Below are 20227 nucleotides of genomic sequence, written 5' to 3' on the forward strand. Positions count from 1 at the left end.
TCCTGCTCAGGTCATGATCTCAGTTCATGAGTTTGAGCCCCGCGTGGGGCTCTGCACTGGCAGTGAGAAGCCGTTTGGGATTTGTGTCTCCCTCTCTCTGTCCCTCCTCTGATACTTTCTCAAAAAAAAAGAAAAAAAAAGGTGCTGCCTGGTGGCAATTCAGACAAGACACGTTCAAATCCTAGAATAGTGCCTGGAACGCTAAATATTTGGAAAGAATGAGAAAAAATGATAGTCCTGGAAGCCAAGAGCCTCCAAATCATTTCAAGAAGGGAGTAATAGAATATTCTGTGCTGAAGGAACAGCAAGAAATGTGTCACTCAGAAAATGTCCACGTCTAAGGGAAGAAGACTGAAGTGTCCCCCAGATTTAGGCACACGGGACAGCCTTACAGTGACAAGTTGGACTGGGTTCGGTGGGGGTGGCGAGCAGAAGTCAGCGTGAGGACGCCAGGAAGAGCAGTGAAGGAGCGCTACGAGGAGGAGGCCGTTCTGTCACTCGGCGGAGCTGGCTCAGCCCGCCAGGGTGGGCACTAAGCACGGCCGCCCCTCCGGAGGGCGGGGACGGCGCGACACACGCTTACTAAAGCTCAGGTAAGGCCAGCAGGTACTTTCCCCGAGCACAGAGTTAAACCAAGCTCCGGGCTCGGCCCGCGGGCTCGAGATAGCCTGGGGTGAGGCGCGCGTGAATCGGCGCGAAAGCGGAAGGACTCCACGTCCCAGCCGATGCGCCCCGTCGGCGGCCGCGGAGGCCGGGCCCCCCGAGGCCGCAGGCGGCCCGCACCTCCCCCGCCAGCGCCGGCGACAGGCCTTCAGCGCGGGGGAGCAAGATGGCCTCGGCGGGCGCCCAAGTGGGTGTGGTTCCCGGGAAGGCCCCGCCCCCAGAACGCCGCTCCGATGGGGACCGCCCCCGTGTCCATGGCGACGGCGGCGGCGGCTGCCGGCTAGCTCCAGGAGGCGCCGCCGCCGCCGCCGCCGCCGCCGGGATCTCCCAGCTAGGAGCTAACCCCGGGGTGGGAGGGGAGCGGGCTCCCCCTCGCGATCGGCGGAGGCTGCCAGTCCTGTGGAGCAAGGAGGCGGTCCCGGAGGCCCAGCGACGCCCGGGAAGGAGCAGGTGTCGCGCGAAGGGCTGACATGAGCGACCAGCTGAGTCCAGCCTCCGGCAGCTAGGGGTGGACCCGGCAGCCCCTCCGCTGTCCTCGAAACCCCGGGTGGGCGGTGTCCGCCAGGGGCTCCCGCTCCGCCGTCAGAGCCCAAGGGGACTTAGCCATCGAGGGCCTGGCCCCAGTGTGTACACATGGAGAAACCGAGTCACGGAACAGGGAAAGGGCCGGCTTAGGGGACCTTTGGTTTTTAGCTCAATTTTAAAATTGAAGGTCCGCTCCAGGGCCCAGCCATCCCCCTTCCCAGAAATAAAAAAGCCATGGTCATGATCCCTGCCAGCTCTGTCCAGCTTCTACTTGCAACCCAATGTGTTGTATGGAGGAGTGATCTTGGATGATCAGGGCTTGTCGGGGAATCCAACATCTCACAGGCATTTCCCCCATCCCCACCCCCACCCCAAGCCTCCATTACCTACTAGGAACACATCGCATTCTGCACTGGGATTGTCCTGAAGGAGCAGCAATGTTCCCTTATAACACGAAGGGGCTTTTTGTGACTCCTGCACGGCCTGGAGGAAGGAAGTTCTGACATATATTTCACTCTCACCCCCTCCCCTCAGAATCTAAGAGGATGGAGCCAGATACCTGTAAGACCAGTGAATCAGAGGAAGACTACGTTGAAGAAGAGGACTCTGGGGAGGAGGGTGTTAAAGAGGAAGCTACCATCCCTTCTAACTCTTCTCAGCAGGAACTTCCAAAGGCTGACTATAAGGAATTTAGGGATGGAGTTCCCTTATCGGTGGTAGCCAAGAAAATTCCAAAGAAAATCATAGCCCCAACTGACTCAGATGACTTAGAAGTTAGAAGGAGAAAGAGAAGGCGGAAACACAGGTAACGGGTCCCTGGACGACACCCCCCTCCACCCCCGCCACCTGCCTGGCTCCAGAAGAGAGCCACCCCCAGCCTCCCTTCAGCAGTCGGGGTCTTCCCTTTAATCTGCGAAAGAGGACCGGGAATACAGGAACATCATTAACCTTCTGGAACGAGAAAAACACAAAATCCAGAACCATTTGAGCTGGCTGGGTTTGCAGACTTAGCATGTCTCTATCATCCTGGTCTTCCGTGGCTTTTAGAGAAAACGAACTGCATTGTAGATGTGTTGGGTGTCTCTTCCTCTGGGTGCCTGGCAGCCCAGGGTCTGTCCTTCATCCCACTCTGCCTGATTTCTACTGTTCCTTCATTCCAGACCCCTGGCCATCAACCTGACCAACTGCAAGTATGAGAGCGGTAAGCACCCGGTTCACTCACTCACAACACTGCGCATAAGAAGGCACCTGCAGCTTTGACTCTGGAAATGGTCCACCAGTCGGGCTCCCAGCCCCTGGATCTCGTCAGGCTGGCCTACAACCTGGGCTGAGCTACTAGCAGCTGAGACATCTCCGTTCCAGTTCGTCTTGGGGTTAGGGTGGGAATCTCCACAGTTAGCTAACAAGAAAAAAAAGTGACCGGAAGTCACCATTGCCCCCACCCTTCCCAGATTTCACCGGAGTTGAGATGAGAACAGGCTAATAGAGTTTTTTTCCAAGGAAGATTCTGGGGGTGGGGGGGGGGGAGATTAAAAGAAAAAAATCACCAGCTGGGTCAGCCATCTCTCCATCTCCTCTTATCTCCACCGTCATCTAAGCAAGGGGCCACCCACAGTGTGAGATGTGACCCCTACGGAGAGAGGGTCAGCTCTGCAGGTCAGAAACCATCCTAATTGAGAGAGAGGGTTGACGGGAGTAGAGAGCCAGGCTCTAGTTTTCTCCGTCACAGATTTTGGAAGGGCCTTGACAGCCTCGTGAACTTGGAATTGTCACATGGTAATTAAACTGCGGAGTGGAGGTAAGAACCACCTCATCTCCAGTCCACTCTCTGGCCAAGTTACCCGAGCCAGCTGCCCTCCCGAGACTCACTGCCAGTGGCCAGGCTGGCCCCGCTGACCTCCGTCTCTCCACAGTGCGTCGGGCAGCTCAAATGTGTGGCCTAAAGGAGGTGGGGGAGGATGAAGAGTGGACTGTGTACTGGACGGACTGCTCTGTCTCACTTGAACGAGTCATGGACATGAAGAGGTTTCAGGTACAATCTCCTGACCCAAGAGCCCCCAGGGGCTGCGGCCCTGAATGGTTACTCCCGCCCTTCTGCTCAGGCGCCCAACGCCACACCCTTTGTAGTTGTCCCTCTGGGCAGAGCAGGAAAGGCCGCGGCTAGGGGCTTCTGCTCCACTGGAAAAACTCTCCTCTTGGGTTCCTGGAACTTCTATCGTAGGAAGGAGGTATATGCTGGGCACTGCTCGCCTGGAAGCATCTGTGCCCAGCTGACCCCCTCCAGGGCCGGTGAGCCCACCTGAGGGGAAGGCTGGAAGGCAGCTTCAGCACTAACCGCAGGGGCAGCTGAGTGAGCCGGCTTCTAAACAGCTTAGTCCCGCATCCGCATCCATTGAGAGTCAGCGTGGGGCGTCTGGGTGGCTCAGTCACTTGAGCATCCAACTCTTGATTTGGCCCAGGTCGTGATCTCCTCGTTCGTGGGGTTGAGCCCCGTGTTGGGCTCTGTGCTTGGGATTCTCTCTCTTCCTCTCTCTCTCTCTCTCTGCCCCTCCCCATTCTCACTCTCTTTCTCTCTCAAAATAAATAAACATTAAAAAAAAAAAAAAGAGGGGTGCCTGGGTGACTCAGTCAGTGAAGCGTCCGACTTTGGCTCAGGTCATGATCTCGTGGTCCCTGAGTTCAAACCCCGCGTCGGGCTCTGTGCCGACAGCTCAGAGCCTGGAGCCTACTTCACATTCTATGTTCTCCCCCTCTCTCTTTGCACCCCCACCCCACTCGTCTCTGTCTCTCTCTTAAAAATAATTTAAGGGGCGCCTGGGTGGCGCAGTCGGTTAAGCGTCCGACTTCAGCCAGGTCACGATCTCGCGGTCCGTGAGTTCGAGCCCCGCGTCAGGCTCTGGGCTGATGGCTCGGAGCCTGGAGCCTGTTTCCGATTCTGTGTCTCCCTCTCTCTCTGCCCCTCCCCCGTTCATGCTCTGTCTCTCTCTGTCCCAAAAATAAATAAACATTGAAAAAAAAATTAAAAAAAAATAATTTAAAAAAAAAGGGACATGCAGGTGGCGGCTGTAAAACAGGCACAGTTAACCGCGCTCATTGAGGGCTCACTGTACGTCAGACCCTGTGTTACCTGCTTTTATGTTCTTACCGCAATTAAATCCTCAAAAAGAACACCGAGTGGCAGATACTCTCTTGTTAAGAGGACACCAAGGCTCAGAAGTACTAAGTTCATGCAGCTAGGGTGTGGTAAAGCCAGTGAGAGAGCCCAGAACCTATGGGAGATTCTGCCTCCCAGCACCGGGGTTCCAGCAGGTCACCCTGGAAACGTCATACCCTGGGGGCGCCATGACCCAGCGCTCCCTGGGACTCATTCTCGATTTCCTTTTCTCTCTTGGAAAATGGTTTCTCGTTGGCTTATGTTCCCATGCCCCAGTTATCCTTACAGGACTAGTTGCTGGTGGCCTGGGGCATGTTAGAAGGTGGCTAGAAGACCCGAAGTCCTGGCGAGTCCTTCTCACTGCCCCTCGTCTCCCGACCTCGGTGTGGACATGTGTTTTGGGAGAGGCCAAGGAGGAGGTTCTCACCTGCCTTAGGGAACCTTCCTTTTCTCTTAGGGTATTAGGTATAGTGGTTTCCTCCTCTGTGACTTCTGCCTTGACCTTCCCAGTCCTCCTGGTGTGCCCCAGACCCCAGGGGTTGCCACTCACTCTGCTCGTGGGGGTAGGTCACCACCTGGCTCTGTTACAGAAAATCAACCACTTCCCTGGCATGACGGAAATCTGCCGCAAAGATCTGCTGGCTCGGAACCTCAACCGCATGCAGAAACTCTATCCCGCGGAGTACAACATCTTCCCCCGCACCTGGTGCCTCCCTGCAGAGTGAGTGAGCCCGGCCCCCGGGGCTGATGTGCTGGGGGAGGAAAGGTTTCGCCATCTCACTTCCCTCCAGGCTCTGGCCTTGTCACCTGGAAGGTTTCAGCTGGTCACAGAAAAGTAGGTGGGAGACTGACGCTCCAGGAAGAGCACGGACAGGAGAGCAGAACCCCACTGGGGCCCTGGGACAGCTGCCACGCGCAGAAACCTTCTGACCAGCCCCCCTCTGCACACAGCTACGGGGACTTCCAGTCCTACGGTCGTCAGCGAAAAACCCGCACTTACATCTGCAAGCCGGACAGCGGCTGTCAGGGACGCGGCATCTTCATCACCCGAAGTCCCCGGGAGATCAAGCCAGGAGAGCACATGATCTGCCAGCAGTACATCTCCAAGGTGAAGGGCGCCTCCGGACCGCCAGGGCCCTGCCCCGGCCTCATCTCTCCCACTGCCGGAGGGGGAAGCCAGGCTTCGGCTCCTACTTCCTATTTCCTCTTATCAGAGCCGTGGCTCAGAGCCAGCCTGCCTCGGTCTGAATCTGAGTTTTTCCACTTCTTACATATGTGATCTTGGGCAATTTTTTTTTTTTAATTTCTTTAATGTTTGTTTATTTTTGAGAGAGAGACAGAGAGAGACAGAGCGCGAGGGGCGGGGGCAGAGAGGGAGACACAGAATCTGAAGCAGGCTCCAGGCTCCGAGCCAACTGCACAGAGCTAGATGCGGGGCTCGAACCCATGAACCATGGAATCACGACCTGAGCTGAAGTTGGATGCTCAATGGACTGAGCCATCCAGGCGCCCCTCTTTTTTTTTTTTTTTTTAAGTTTACTTATTTTGAGGGCGAGGGAGAGAGAGAGTGAGCATGAGTGGGGGAGGAGCAGAGAGAGAGACAGAGACAGAGACAGAGGTCCCAAGCAGGCTCTCTGCCCCCAGTGCAGAGCCGATTTGGGGCTCGAACTCACAAACCGCGAGATCATGACCTGAGCCCAAACCAGGAGTCAGTCGCTTAAAGGACTGAGCCACCCAGGTGCCCCAAATCTTGGGCAATTTCTTACCCTTTCCGTGACTCAATGTCATCATTTGTTGAATGGGAAAAATAACAGTAACTACTTTATGCTGTATATGGTTATTACGACAATCAAACCGGTTGTGCATCCGAAACACTTCAAACAGCGTGTGGTATAGAATGAGCGCTTCAGAAGTATTCTTCCCCGGCGGGTTTGCGTGCTTTCAGCCCTTCCTCATTGACGGCTTCAAGTTCGATATGCGAATCTATGTCCTCATCACGTCCTGCGACCCTCTTCGGATTTTCATGTACGAGGAGGGCCTGGCCCGCTTCGCCACGATGCCCTACGCGGAGCCCAACAACAGCAACCTGGTAAGGGGCCAGACGGTGGCTCTCGGGGGGGACAGGGCGGCGCCCTCTTCTCCTGAGTGCTGAGGTTCTGTGGTGGACCAGGTAGAAAGGCTTGTTGTCGTCACCCATGAACAAGCAATGGAACCAGCGAGCACCCTAACCCCGTGGCTGGGAGGAGAGCATTCGGTGGGTGGTGACCGCTGAAAGGTCCTCCCTGGAGGATGCCGGCCCACCCCCTTCCCCAGGAGCTCACAGGACAGTTCTTAGGTGAAGAGGGCCCTCCGAGGAGCCCTTGTCCCGGGGAGGGGAAGGTCGTAGAAAAGGCAAGGAAGGGCTGGAGAGGAGTGCTTCGGGGAAGCAGTCTGAGTGCCACGGGCCACTCTCTTCCCAGGATGACGTCTGCATGCATCTGACCAACTATGCCATCAACAAACACAACGAGAACTTTGTCCGAGACGACGCTGCGGGCAGTAAAAGGTACCGCCGGCTCCGGTTGTGCCTTAGCCTTATAGTCTCAGCAGCCCCTGAAACTGAGCTGGCTCTCGGGAGGCCAATCGCTCAGGAAAACCACCTTCACAGACCCCCGTCCTGTGCTTGACCTCTAAATGCAGCCCTGCCCCCACCCTGAGAACCAAGCCGGCTCCAAGTTGCCAGAAGCCCTTTGAAGTGTCAGGAATCTAGGCACAGAATCAGGGTTAGCCATAGGGAGCCTCTTGCCCTCGGCCTGGCCCCAGTGGTGTAGAAACTGGTCCTCCTCCGAGCACTGGGCCTCACAGGAAGCTGTCGACGCTCAACGCCTGGCTGCGAGAACACGGCTACGACCCCCGAGAGCTGTGGGGGCACATCGAGGACATCATCGTCAAAACCATCATCTCAGCCCATTCTGTTCTTCGCCACAACTACCGCACCTGTTTCCCCCACTATCTGAGCGGAGGTACACGTGCCTGTTTTGAGATCCTTGGTTTTGACATCTTGCTGGACCACAAGCTGAAACCCTGGCTGCTGGAGGTGAGGATGACCTTCTGGGCTTTGCAAAACCCGGGGCCTGAGGCCTCCCTGAGCAGGACGCCTGGGCTAGGAGTGCAGTCAGGTGGTGGAACAGAGAATGGGGGACATGGCGGCCCTGGGGTGGGTAGGAAAGGCAGAAGGCAGTAGGCATCTACACTCTTGACCTGCTGAGTCCAAGCCTAGTGATCTCTGGCCTCCACCATAGGGATCCAGGAGTTGGATCCCAAGTGTTCCCCCATGGAATCTTTTTGTCTTTAGGGACACTGTATCTGTAGAGTCAGGCTGTCTGGTTTGCTCTCAGCAGCCTGTGTACCGGAGGGATCTCTGTGGCGGGGTCCCGTGGCCTTGGAAGTCAGAACATCCAGCCTCCTCGGCCGAGGCCTCTGGAGGGGGATGTCTTGCCTGGACTGTCCATTCCGGCCTGCCCGAGGCCACACGTGCTCAGGCAGTGTAGGAAGGGTGGGATGATGACTCCTCCTGGCAGGTAAACCACTCCCCGAGCTTCACCACTGACTCCCGCCTTGATCGCGAAGTGAAGGACGCACTTCTCTGTGATGCCATGACCCTTGTCAACCTCCGGGGCTGTGACAAAAGGAAGGTGATAGAGGAGGACAAGCGGCGAGTCAAGGAGCGGCTTTTCCAGTGCCACCAGCAGCCACGAGAAGCCAGGTGGGCCACGTGTCTGTCTTCTTTGTCATTACTTTCCTGACGGGAAAAGTGCTCCTGTAGGTGGCGAAGAGAGTCTGGGGGTAAGGATTAGCTGTGAAGCACAATTGTGGGTTTTTTGGCGTAGATGACGCATTTATGTATCACAGATAGTATGCTGGAAATTCAAAAGATCCTGTGAAGAATCCCTTCCTGTTCTCTGGCTACTCAGTTTCCCCCCGAGGAGCCAACCTATGCCATGTGTATGCTTTAGCAGTTAATGCACGCACACATACATAGGTGTGCGTATAATATATACCTGTAGAAATAACTTATACAGATGTTTTTCTCCCTTTACCTACCTAGACAGTAGTGTAACCTTCACACTCTCTCTACTATGTGTAGCAACACAGCTTAGAGCTATTTTCTATTAGCTCATAAGAAGCTCTTTGTGGTTTGATTGGCTGTTTTTGGTTTTGTTTTTTAATGTTTATTTCTGAGAGCGAGAGAGACAGAGTGTGAGCGGGGGAGGGGCAGACCGGGGGGGGGGGGGGGAGGCAGGGGGAAACAGAGGATCCGAAGCGGGCTCGCTGCTGTCAGCAAGGATGTGAGGCTCTAACCCATGAACCACGAGATCACGACCTGCGTGGAAGTCAGGCGCTCGACCAGCTGAACCACCCAGGGGCCCCTTGTTTTTCTTTTTGACAAAGGTCCTCTAGACAGGTTATAATAATGAAACAGAAAACAGTCTAGTCATGCAACAATAAGAGGTTATTTAAATCAGCATCTTTCACCCACTGTTGTTTTAATTATAAGATGGGTTACCAACACGGTGATTTGCTGCCGATACTAAATTAATGTTAGTAACACATACAAATGGAGTGGAATTGGAAGCATTCCTATTACAGTGCTCTTCCCCACCTGGGTTGCGATATGCAGGCCCGTGTGTATTTGGTTTGCTAGGATATCCTGAGGGCCTGGCACATAGTAGGCGCTCTCATGTGTGAATGGAGGGGAAGCAGGACTGTTACTGGAAATACGCTGGCTCTTCCCACAGTGGGGCTGCACATGTGCCTATTATATCATGAGTGATGTCTTTCAGTGGGGAAAAGGGTTCACAACTACTGGACTTCATAAATGAAAGTACAATCACAGAACCACGTGACTACTAGGAAGCCATTTAGCAAGGTTGTATGATCCCATTTTTGTCAGAAACCAGAAAGGAAGGTAGTCGGTGGCAAAGCCAGGATTCAGACTCGGGGGTCCCGCCCCTGAGTCCATGCTCATGAGCAATATGCTAACTGCACAGTAAGATTATGGGAGGTTTTATCTTCTTTTTGCTCTTCTACATTTTTCTGTAATTAACATAGATTACTCTATGATCAGAAACCTAAAAGACTGTGAGAACTTGGAGTGCTAGCTTGCACTTAAGATGAAAACCAGATTTCTGGAAGTCAAGCCCAGATTTCCGTGGCTACACACAAGCGGGATTGGCCAGAGGGCCTTCGCAGCCCTCACTACATGGGCAGAGGCCAGAAAGGCCGTGAAGCTAACAGAAGGTTCTCAAAGCCTTGGCCGGCCTTCTTTTCCCCACTGAACATTCTCAGAGCCCTCCCGACTCACTCTGGAGCTTGGTTTCCCTAGGCGAGAACAAACTGAACTGTCACACGCAGCGATACTGGACCAGGAGCGCCATGAGGACTCCCACCTCGGGGGGTACCGGCGGATCTATCCTGGGCCTAACACGGACAAGTACGCACCTTTCTTCAAGCACAACGGCTCCCTCTTCCAGGAGACTGCTGCTTCCAAGGCTAGAGAGGAGTGTGCCAGGTACTTTGCCTTGCCGTGTCCTCTGTCCACTTGGGGGGCGGGGGCATATCCTGAAGCTGAACTGCTCGCCAGCAGGGTAGAGAGGAAGCCAGACACTTGAGCCAAGAGGAATGGAGTCGTAAATTCTTTCGGACTCAGTAACTCCATATAGGAGGTTTCCCATTTCCCCCCTCATTCTTCTCTTGTCTGCCTCCCAGACAGATCTGATTTCCCACTCCCCCATCCCCACTTCCCCTCACCCTGCTTCCCCCCAACATAATCTCTCCAGTGTCTGAAGCTGCTGTGTCTTGTCAGACAGCAACTGGAAGAGATCCGCCTTAAGCAGGAACAGCAGGAGACCTCAGGAAGTAAGAGGCGGAAGGAGAGCCGGGACCAGAACCAGGGTGAATCAGCGGGAGAGAAGAGCCGATGCAGGGCCGGGCTCCGGGGACTTCCCGCCCACTTGGCTTACAGGAACCGGAACCAGGAGAAAGAGGTGCCCGGGTTTTGGTAGCTCTTGCCTTTCAACAGGAAATAGGTTGGGTCTAGAGAAGGGAGGGAGAGGGAGAGGAGTTCCTAATGAATACGTTGGATCTGACCTCGCAGAACGGGGGCTGGGGGGGGGGGGGAGAACGGACAGCAAAGGGGACCTTCCACTAGGGTCAGGGAATGCACAGAGGCAGAGCAGGCAGGAGTCCCGCAGCCATCGTCGTCGATGGTTTGGGACTCGCTCTCGGAGATCTTGCGTTCAGCCCTCATGTACCTCGCAGCTGCTCCCCGTACACGTGGATACCATGCATCCTCAAGAAATCGTGGAAGAGGAGGAGCTGGAGCGGATGAAGGCCCTGCTACAAAGGGAGAATCTCATCCGAAGCCTCGGTATCATAGAGCAACTCAGCCACATGCTGCACCCCAGCCACCAGGGCCACAGAAGGCTTCACGAGTATCGGGTGAGGGTCCCTGCGCAGCATCTCGCAGAACCAGGGAACAAGGGCTGCACCGGCACACAGGGGTGGCCGCGGCCCAGAAGGCTAACGTGATGGTGTCTGGCAGGCACGGAGCCTGGGAGAGCAGCTCCTGCTGGGCGCTGGGAAGGGGTCTCTTGGTTGCTTTTGCATTTGCTCCCACGCTCCCTAGTGTTTAGTAATGACATCCGGCAAAGTGCAGCTCCTGACCTACTCGCAAGAGGGTGTTCTCTTTATTCCAGCCTTGCAATAACCCCGAACTCATGCCTGACGAATAAGAAGGCCACCACCCTCAGTGGCTTCTGTGTAATCTCTCTCTAGCCCTGCCAGTGCCGTGGCTCTAACGGGAGATAAGCAAACAGACTTGGGCCAAGAGAACAGCTGCCGCATTCACTGTTCCCTGGGCAGGTGTCAAGCCTGTTGGGTCTTCTGTTTTTGCTGAGCCCCCAGGGAGTAATTGGTTAAATAGCGGCCACGGCCTAGAAGAGACGTTTCGGTTACCTATTTTCTTCCTCCAGTCCATCCAGCCTCACAAGAAGTGTGGTAAGGGGCTGCTCTTCTCCTCTAGCCTAGATTTCACCAGGACGGGCTGGGCAGTCAAGAACTGCAATCTGTGAGTCTGGTCCCACTGGTTCTCCTGAGAGGGGCCACCAAAGAGCAGGGCCCTCCTCACTTCCTGCATCCAGTTCGGCCCCACGAATTGATCCCCAGGATCTTAGGGCCACAGCCAAGCATGAATGCTGCAATTCCACATCATTCCTGGTGCCATCTACAGCCCAAGAACTTCAACTGGATAGGAGATCGAGCAGCCATCGGCCCCTCTTCGTTGTCAATGAAAGCATCGGGAAGGCACTGTTTTCCCAGTGCCAGAGTCAGGCTCGGTAGCCGTAAGTACGCAAAACTAGCTCCGGTCACTCTGACTTGTGTAAATTCCCACTGGCAAACATTACAGCTGGGACAGTCCCAAAACACCACAGGGCACTTCCACCAGTGTGGGAATGGGATGGGTAGTGGACCCATTACCTCCTCCTACATACTGGACCCTGGGAGAAATGGCAGTACAGTCCTAGCACTCAACAAACACAACAGGGAAACAGACAAGTAAACAATTACAATACAGTGTGGCAAAGATGCTGGAGGGAAGCAAGGGATGCCATTCTTCTGTGTTGGTAATTGGGTGACAGTTGGTAAAGAGGGAGTGAATCTCCTGTGAATACCAACTCAGGGGGACCCATGTTTCCACTGCAGAAGGCCAAGCCAGCAGAAGGCTAGAAGCCATAAACAGAGCCCTGGCAGGATCAGTGCCATCTTCTTTAACCCCAAAGCAGGGCTATCTTCTGCAACCGGAAAGAGTGGCAAGTAGCTCATGGACTCATTGCACCTTGCCCTCGGTGGTAGACACCGAACACAGTGCACCCAAGGCCCAGGATCTCGCTCTCTGCCCTGCCTCTACGCCCCTGATGCAGCATACCACTCCACTCCTTGACATCAGCCACCACCGGTAAATGCAGGACGGAAGCCCAGCACTCCACCTCTCCTGGAGAACCCCCTCAAGTTTCCGAAGGCGCAGAGGGCCTTCAATCTTCGCTAAATGAAAGACTGCCACCAGGCTTCAGTTTGAAAAGTCCTGGCCAGGAACCCTGCTTGAACAAGGCAAAACACAAAGATATCAAGAATTCCTCAATACCCTAAGACTATTTCCAGATCCGTAAAGACTAAAAGATGAAGAGGAGCCAGGGCCGGCATCTCCGCCCTTCAAACCTTAGCCTGGATTTATCGCTAGGAGATGGGTCTGAACGCTGGGTGCAGCCCGGGGCTGGAGGTCATCCTGGCGACAAGGGGCCCCCTTCCCAGAGGAGCCGAGTGCCCAAGGCACGGGGCAGTCGCCATCGGACGACCGCCAAGGAGACGCCCTTCCCCCTGCCGTGGCGGAGACAGGCCGGCCTGGGCAGCCATTGGGGCGGAGGGGTGGCTCTTGGCAAATGACTCCGACTTTTTATTAAAGTTTATGGCGTTTTCCAGGAGCGTTCTCTAGCTCATTCCGGCCCTTGCGTTCCAGGGTAAACGCTCGCCACTGTTCCTCTCCGGAAGGGTGAACCGCAAACAGGTTCAATCCCAGCTAACGCACCCTCAGCCGGAAGCGGAAACCACGCACGACCACCCTGGCTTTCGCCGCGCCCTTCCACTTCCGGCCCCGCCCCCAGACTTCCGGTCTCTCTGCCCCTGTCGGACTGTCCCGGGCTGTTTTTGTAGACATGGCGGTCGCTCTGAACCGTTTGCTGGGCTTGCGTGTTCGTGCTGCCGTGGCTCGCTGTGGTTTCGCGACCCGGGGGATGGTAGACCCGGGCACGCTCGGCCGGGAGCCAGACCCCGATTCCGACTGGGAGCCGGAGGAGCGGGAGCTGCAGGAGGTGGAGAGGTACCGGCTGCTTCCCGGGCCCTCAGCCTGAAGCAGGGCTTCGCGCCCCCTTGGAGCCGGGCGTTGTAGCGCCGCATCCGCCGCAGCCCTTGTTTCTTACCCGTTGTCAGGGGGCGCAGGGGCAGGTGTGCGGCTCCTTTGGGACGGCAGGTTTCTTCACCAATGACGTGTTTCATCACCCGTTTAGAAAGTTCGGCATGCTTACGGGCTGTTTTAGGGATTAGATTTCTGGGGAGGTTACAGACGTGGCCTGGTTTCCCTTGCAAACAGAGAAGAGGGCTGGGCCTGTGATTTAGCGCGAGGCTCTCAGCCACCCGTTTTGCTCCCACGCTTGGCTTCTGCCATTGGTTCTCTCCCCCAGCACCCTGAAACAACAGAAAAAAGCCGCCCGATTCCAGAAAATTCGGAGGCAAATGGAGGCGCCCGGTGCCCCGCCCAGGACCCTGACGTGGGAAGCCATGGAGCAGATCCGGTGAGAATCACTGTAATAGTTTACTTTTTATCATTTTAAGTTTTCTAAATGAAAAGGAGAATAGACGAATTTGCATAAGCCCGTCATCTAAATTTAGTAGTTTTTAACATGAGGACACGGTTCGTTTTTGCTGAAATTTTAGAATAGTAAGCTGTAGGCCTCACAGCCTTTAACTTCAAAATAGTTGTCATGACGTTCTTAAGCTAATGTCAGGGATGGGGACTTACAAGATTACGTTTCTCGGAAGAGCAAACCCATATCATTAAAATCTTAGATCCCTTTTTAAGTTTTAAGTTTGTTTTGAATAACAATGCGTGGCATATAGTTCAAAATTAGAACATTATTTGTACACATTGAGAAGTTTTAATCCCTGCCAGTCTTCAGTGAGACTATTTTTAATGAATTTTTGTGCCTTTTTTCAGGTTTCCTTAAGCAAATACAAGCGACTATGAATGTAGATTAACTTTTCTTTTCTTTTTTTTTTTTTGCATGTTTAAAAAAAAATTGTTTTTAACGTTTATTTATTATTGAGAGACAGAGAGGCACAGAGTGTGAGCAGGGGAGGGGACAGAGAGAGGGGGAGACACAGAATCCGAAGCAGGCTCCAGGCTCTGAGCTGTCAGCACAGAGCCCAACATGGGGCTCGAACTCACAAACCATGAGATCACGACCTGAGCCAAAGTCGGTCGCCTAACCAACTGAGCCACCCAGGCGCCCCTACTTTTATTTTTTTAAGCACAAACAGTAGAATACTGTAAATACTGTTCTACACGTTTCTTTTTTCATATAGTTTTTGGTTTGTTTTTTTTTTTTTAAGATATCATTTTCACATAATTTTTACACTCAACACGGCACTTGAACTCACAACCCAGAGCTTAAGAGTCTCATGATCCATTGGCCCAGCCAGCCAGGTGCCCCTTTTCACATATTTCATAGATCTTTCCTCTTCAGAAGACAAAGCTCCTTTTTGAAGAAGTAATAGTAAATCGTAATTTTTGTTTTTAATTTTAAGTAATCTTTGTGCCCAACGTAGGGCTCACAGTCGGGACCCTGAGATCAAGAGTTGCATGCCCTACTGGCCGAGGCATCCAGGCACCCCAGCAAATCATAATTCAGTTAACCAGTCTTTTATGAAGTGTGCTTCGGTTGTTTGCATTCACTTGCTATCACAGATAGTACTCTGATGAGTAACTTCGTGTACACCTCGTTCCACATACCTTCCACGTGTATTTGTTGTGTACATTTCCAAAAGTAGAGTTGCTGCGTGGAAGGACACATGGATTTGCATTTTGATGAATATTGCTAAGTTGCCTTCTGTAAGTTGTGTGTCATTTCCCATTCCCATCAGAGTGACTCTGAAACAGACACTTAGAATGAAGGGGATTCTATAGAGCAAGGAGATTTTGTGAGCCTGTAGTACTTCTCTCATGTCCACTTCCTTTCCTTTTTGGAACAACTGCTCTTCCAAATCTTCCTGTCACCTCCCCTTCTGTGGCTAATAAATGTCCTTTTACTTCAGAGAAAAAATTGGCCATTAATTAAGAGCTCTTTAAACGTTTCTTTATTTTTGAGAGAGAGAGCTTGAAGGGGGAGGTGGCGGGCAACAGAGGATCTGTGCTGACAGCAGACAGCCAGCCCGATGTGGGGCTCGAACTCAGATCATACCTGAGGTGAAGTCGGGTGCCTCATCGAGTGAGCCACCCGGGCACCCCTAGAGCCCTTTAAAGCTTCTTAGCCTTCCTCCTTATTTTCCTTGCTCGATGTTAATACCCTTATTTACATCTCAGGGGAAGTGGTAGCCCTTCATTTGTCTAGGACCCATCCTCTGTGTGCACTAAGTCTTAGATGTATCTAATTCCCCAGAGACCTGCTGTCAACTTAAGGTTCTCCCTCACCCGTTTGTTCTTTGGCTGCCTACCCTTTGTTGTTTTGTTACAACAATGAAATTATTGTCCACAAATCTTATCAGTGACTTCCTCAGTGCTAGGCATTCCTGCCATTCCAGTCTCTAGCCTCCCTAACGTTTTTTGCAGCGTGTGACCCTGTAGTCTGCTTTCTTGAGATTCTTTCTTCCCTTGACCACGGTACTACTCCTCTTTCTAGGACTCCTTTTCTCAGTTTCCTTCCTGGGGTACCCTTAGAGTTGTGTCCTTGGTCATTTTATCTCCCCATATTTCCCTGCCTAAAGCCAGCCACTCGCGTGGCTTCAGCCACCATTGGTCTTGGCTTGTGACTTCCAAGTCTGCCGTTTCCCGTCTGTGTTTATCTTTTGACTTGTATATCTTCAACTGTGCGCTAGCCCATCTCTGTTTGAGTGTCACGTAGGTTCTTCAAACTGAACATAATCGCAAACTCAACAAGAGAGAATTTATTGTTGTCCCCTGGCAATTTCACTTTGTTCCTGTTTTCCCCGTACCCCTGAATGTTCCCACCAAACACTCAAACTGAAATCTGGAATCTCTGCCTACTTCTACCTCCAGTTATTTAGTCCTTACCAAGTTCTTCCGTTTGGCCTTCCTAAAATATTCCTCAACTCTCTTCCTTCTCTGCTTTCATTGCGGCTGCCTCAGTTCAGACTGCCTAGATTACCATGAAAGCCTCTTGGCTGATCCTTCCATTTCTAGTGTTGCCACTGAAAACTACCCCCTAGATTGAGCTTAAAAAAGGAAAAGCTGCTCATGGCATTCCACTGCTTAAACTCCTTCCTGGATCTGCTTGTGGTTTGCCATAGCTTGGATGTCCTGAATGGCAATTCTTTTGCTGTTTTTTTTAATTCTTTTTTTTTTTTAATGTTCATTTATTTATTTTTGAGAGAACATGTGCGTAAGTGGGGGAGGGGCAGAGACAGGGACAGGGAGAATCCCAAGTAGGCTCCGCACTGTCAGCACAGAGCCTGCCATGGGGCTCGAACCCATGAACCACGAGATCATGACCTGAACTGAAATCAGGAGTCGGACGCTTAACCGACTGAGCCACCCGGGTGCCCCCGCCTTCTGCTATTTTTGAATATACCCACTTAAAAAAAAAAATCCTCCCTTGATTCACTGTTGATTTGGGGATAAACTTCAGAGTCGGAAGCATGACATCATCTTGCTTCTGCCCTCACTGTTAGACAAGTTGAGCTGTTGCCGACAATGGTGATGTGCTGTTTTGCATTTTACGTGCTGCTCTCCCTACCATCAATACCTTTGAGGGGCGCCTGGTTGGCTTGGTCAGAAAAGAGTACGACTCTTGATTTCAGGGTTTGTGAGTTCAAGCCGCACATTGGGTGTAGAGGTTACTTAAATAAATAAGACTTAAAAAAAAAAATACCTTTGAGGGGGCACCTGGGTGGCTCAGTCGGTTAAGCGTCTGATTTCAGCTCAGGTCATGATTTCATGGTTCCTGAGTTCAAGCCCTGTGCCAGGCTCTGTGCTGACAGCTCAGAGCGTGGAGCCTGCTTTGGATTCTGTGTCTCCCTCTCTCTCTGCCCCTTCCCCACTCATTCCCTGCTCGTGCTCTGTCTTTCTCAAAAAGAAACGTTTAAAAAAATAAAAAAAAAATACCTTTGATCTCTTCTTTCTCTTCTTTCTGCCAGCTTATTACTCCTCTTCATCCTTTTAGGCCTTATAGAGAGACTTCTGAAGCAATTCCTGAGCCACCCGGCAAATGTTGTGATAGCCTGTTCCTGGGTCCTCTGGGTGCTCTCACAGCATTCTCTGCTATGCCTTACCACAGTAGTGTTGTATGTTAATATATCTGTCTCCACCACCAGATTGTGTGTACTCTGAAAGGAAGGACAGTATTCGTGCATCCCCAGGATCTAACTGGGGCCTGGTACACATTGGGAGGAGTTTAGTTCTTGTGAAATAGAAGTGACCTAAGAGTGGTTGGGTGTTGCTGTCGGTGTATGGGAACAGAACAGAGCCATTTGGTGGCACAAGATAGAGACTGTGTTCGCGCTTTTTCCAAGCCCTCTTCTTTTCACACAAATATAACTAGTATTGTCAGTTAGGTACTCTGATAGCAGACTTTTTCACAACTTGAAAACCTGCTTCTTTTTCCCATAGATATTTGCGTAAAGAATTTGCAGAGTCCTGGTCAGTTCCCAGATTAGCTGAAGGCTTTGGTGTCAGCACTCAGGTGATCCGGAGGGTTTTAAAGAGCAAGTTCGTACCCACATCGGAGCAGAAACTGAAGCAGGATCAAAAAGTCCTTAAGAAACCCGGGCTTGCCCTCTCGTTCAGGCAGCTCCCAGGTTCTCAGGATTCCTTGAAGCCGCTCTCCGCGAGCCACTCTGGATCAGGCTCTTCGTTGATGCCAGCAGATGAAACCTCATTCAAAGGCTGGGGTCACAGCACAGCTTTGAAAGTGATAGAATCGAACACTCACAGTACACCAAGGAGACAGAAGGGAGGGGATAAAGGAATCCAGGATCCGCAGCGGGAGCACTCTGTGCCTGTTGCAGATCTAGGTCACGGGCAAGAGCTGCAGAAGTGCTCCACCAGCGATCGTGCGGGTTCTAGACGAGCTGACGGTGATGGATTGCCAACTGGCAAGAAGCTGGAAGAGTTGCAGGCGCAGGACCCAGGTGACCAGAACTTCAGCAGCAAAGTAGTCCAGAGGGGGCGAGAGTTCTTTGACAGTAACGGGAACTTCTTGTACAGAATTTGAGCTGGAGCCTGGTTTGTGGAGATGCCACCTGAAACGCAGCTGGGAGAGTAGGTTTGGAGCTGCCTGGACTTTTGTGTGTGGATCATCCACCTTGGGATGGGAGGAAATGATGAGCCTGGACCATGGGAGGAAATAACTGCTCAGATATGAATCTGACAAGAGGGCAGTGAACTTCACAGGGCCAATGTGTATGGCAGGGCAGGGTTAATGACTGGCTGGGTAGACTCCAGTGTCCTGGAGCTCTGCTCCTGATCTGACCCGTGTGGATCTTCAGTACTCCCCATTTTTGCTTGGGCTCTCTGTATGTTGAAACCAGTCCGTGTTGCATGCGTTGTTAGAACTTTTCTGTGAAATTTGCAGTCTATGTTTGGGGAAAAAATGAAAAGTTTGCCTTCTGATCTCATTTACTTCTTGATTAATGAACACTAATAGTTCTGGAACTGCTTTATCAGTAGAATGTTTTCATTATGTGCAAAAGAAAATAAAATGTAGCAGTTTGTGTTGATTGGTGCTCTCTGGGGTGGGAAGAGTGAGGGTTCGAAGAGACCAGAGGTCCTTTGTCATTAAACATAGGAGAGAGATGGGGCCAGAGGAGTTCCCAACAAAGGACACTGTGCAGATCACTCTGCTTAATAATTGATGTTGACAGCTAAAAATTAGGACATCATACCTTCGCTGCATCACCTGATCTAAAGGAGCTCCTCTTTCCTTCTGTTGGGGCTCTGAAAGAGATTAGGGTATGGGGGGTTTGATCCATGGAAAAAAAAAAAAAAAAGGCGAAGGCTTTCGGACCTCCGGAAGCATCTCTAGCTACTTTCAAAAGCTTCAATAGCATCTTCACTGTTGTCATCAGATTTTTGCGATGGAGCTGTGATGGGGGTGAGAGCGGATTATCGGCCCCTTTCAAAAATTAGGGGACAGTCTCATTTTCAGATATGCTCGAGGCCACATGGCTGCTGCTGAGCAGTAGCACAGGGACTTGAACCCAGGTCTGACCTTTAGTTCAGGGCTTCTAAAATTCCAGGAATCCATTCCTGCCTGGCATAATTTATGTTAATTTCCCAAATCTTTTAGAGACCTTTCATTATAACCAGCGTGATTATCAGTAGAAAATACAGTGAGACACGTGCACGCAACAGAAGAGCCCAATGACAGTTTTCAGCCATGCCTCATTTTAACAACTTCCTGGCAAAAACTGGTTATTCAGAATTTAAGTGCAGGGTGTTTAATGAAAATAATTGATTTTCCAAACCTGTCATTGAGTGTGTTTGTGAATCTCCTTGCTATTTCAAGTGTCATTAATAGCCATTACAGTATCATTGATTACTGTTAACTTGGGCATTTGTTCAGTATAAATAGCAAGGCCCTATCACCTGCCAATCAAAGAGAATCCAGTTTCTGGTAATACAGCAGCGGGCAAATAAGGTCCTATTATCACTGCTCTGTCACTAGCCTATTAATACACTAAAAAAATCTTTTTAATGTTTATTTTTGAGAGAGAGAGTGCGAGAGAGCGCGAGCGAGGGGGAGGAGCAGAGAAAGGGAGTCAGAATTCAAAGCAGGCTCCAGGCTCTGAGCTGTCAGTACAGCCTTGTGGGGCTCGAACTCACCAACCATGAGATCATGATGCTCAGGCGCCCCTCAGTACTTTTATGATTAAAACATAAGGTAATTAGAATTTTTTAGTTTTGTTTTTTTTTTAATTTTTTTTCAACGTTTATTTATTTTTGGGACAGAGAGAGACAGAGCATGAATGGGGGAGGGGCAGAGAGAGAGGGAGACACAGAATCGGAAACAGGCTCCAGGCTCTGAGCCATCAGCCCAGAGCCCGACGCGGGGCTCGAAC

At 51.9% G+C, this 20227-nt stretch overlaps 2 protein-coding genes across 3 annotated transcripts; both read left to right on the forward strand.

The window, feature by feature from the left end:
• Positions 1 to 66: 66 nt before the first annotated feature.
• On the forward strand, positions 67 to 12877 carry TTLL13 (tubulin tyrosine ligase like 13). 2 transcript variants are annotated; one of them, XM_047086545.1, is made up of 15 exons: positions 67 to 593; positions 1723 to 1993; positions 2349 to 2389; positions 3102 to 3220; positions 4933 to 5063; positions 5294 to 5450; positions 6288 to 6431; positions 6802 to 6887; positions 7187 to 7418; positions 7903 to 8087; positions 9708 to 9893; positions 10188 to 10368; positions 10643 to 10822; positions 11406 to 11724; positions 12086 to 12877. In XM_047086545.1, the coding sequence occupies exons 2-15, from the start codon at positions 1734 to 1736 to the stop codon at positions 12340 to 12342; spliced, it is 2478 nt and encodes an 825-aa protein (XP_046942501.1). In that variant the 5' UTR covers positions 67 to 593; positions 1723 to 1733; the 3' UTR covers positions 12343 to 12877. The 2 variants fall into 2 exon arrangements, with proteins under 2 accessions (XP_046942501.1, XP_046942502.1); XM_047086546.1 differs by having other exon boundaries at positions 11406 to 11728; positions 12086 to 12298.
• Positions 12878 to 13034: 157 nt separating this feature from the next.
• NGRN (neugrin, neurite outgrowth associated) lies at positions 13035 to 18880 on the forward strand. Its single transcript, XM_047086551.1, has 3 exons — positions 13035 to 13256; positions 13618 to 13728; positions 17778 to 18880. Exons 1-3 carry the CDS (start codon positions 13093 to 13095, stop codon positions 18379 to 18381), a joined length of 879 nt encoding a protein of 292 aa, XP_046942507.1. The 5' UTR covers positions 13035 to 13092; the 3' UTR covers positions 18382 to 18880.
• Positions 18881 to 20227: the final 1347 nt, after the last annotated feature.

This window comes from Lynx rufus, unplaced genomic scaffold (genome assembly GCF_022079265.1).
Source record: "Lynx rufus isolate CCGP_SWC_20201006 ecotype Redwood Valley unplaced genomic scaffold, mLynRuf1.p SCAF_21, whole genome shotgun sequence".
Lineage (NCBI taxonomy): Eukaryota > Metazoa > Chordata > Mammalia > Carnivora > Felidae > Lynx > Lynx rufus.

Excerpts from the sequence above, each read along its gene's own strand:
- TTLL13 (XM_047086545.1), top strand. The coding sequence starts at position 1,734 with ATGGAGCCAGATACCTGTAAGACCAGTGAATCAGAGGAAGACTACGTT. Across the intron at positions 3,221-4,932 it reads TGGACATGAAGAGGTTTCAG|AAAATCAACCACTTCCCTGG; the intron begins GTACAATCTCCT and ends GCTCTGTTACAG. Across the intron at positions 5,451-6,287 it reads GCCAGCAGTACATCTCCAAG|CCCTTCCTCATTGACGGCTT; the intron begins GTGAAGGGCGCC and ends GCGTGCTTTCAG.
- NGRN (XM_047086551.1), top strand. The coding sequence starts at position 13,093 with ATGGCGGTCGCTCTGAACCGTTTGCTGGGCTTGCGTGTTCGTGCTGCC. Across the intron at positions 13,257-13,617 it reads GAGCTGCAGGAGGTGGAGAG|CACCCTGAAACAACAGAAAA; the intron begins GTACCGGCTGCT and ends TCTCTCCCCCAG. Across the intron at positions 13,729-17,777 it reads GAAGCCATGGAGCAGATCCG|ATATTTGCGTAAAGAATTTG; the intron begins GTGAGAATCACT and ends TTTTTCCCATAG.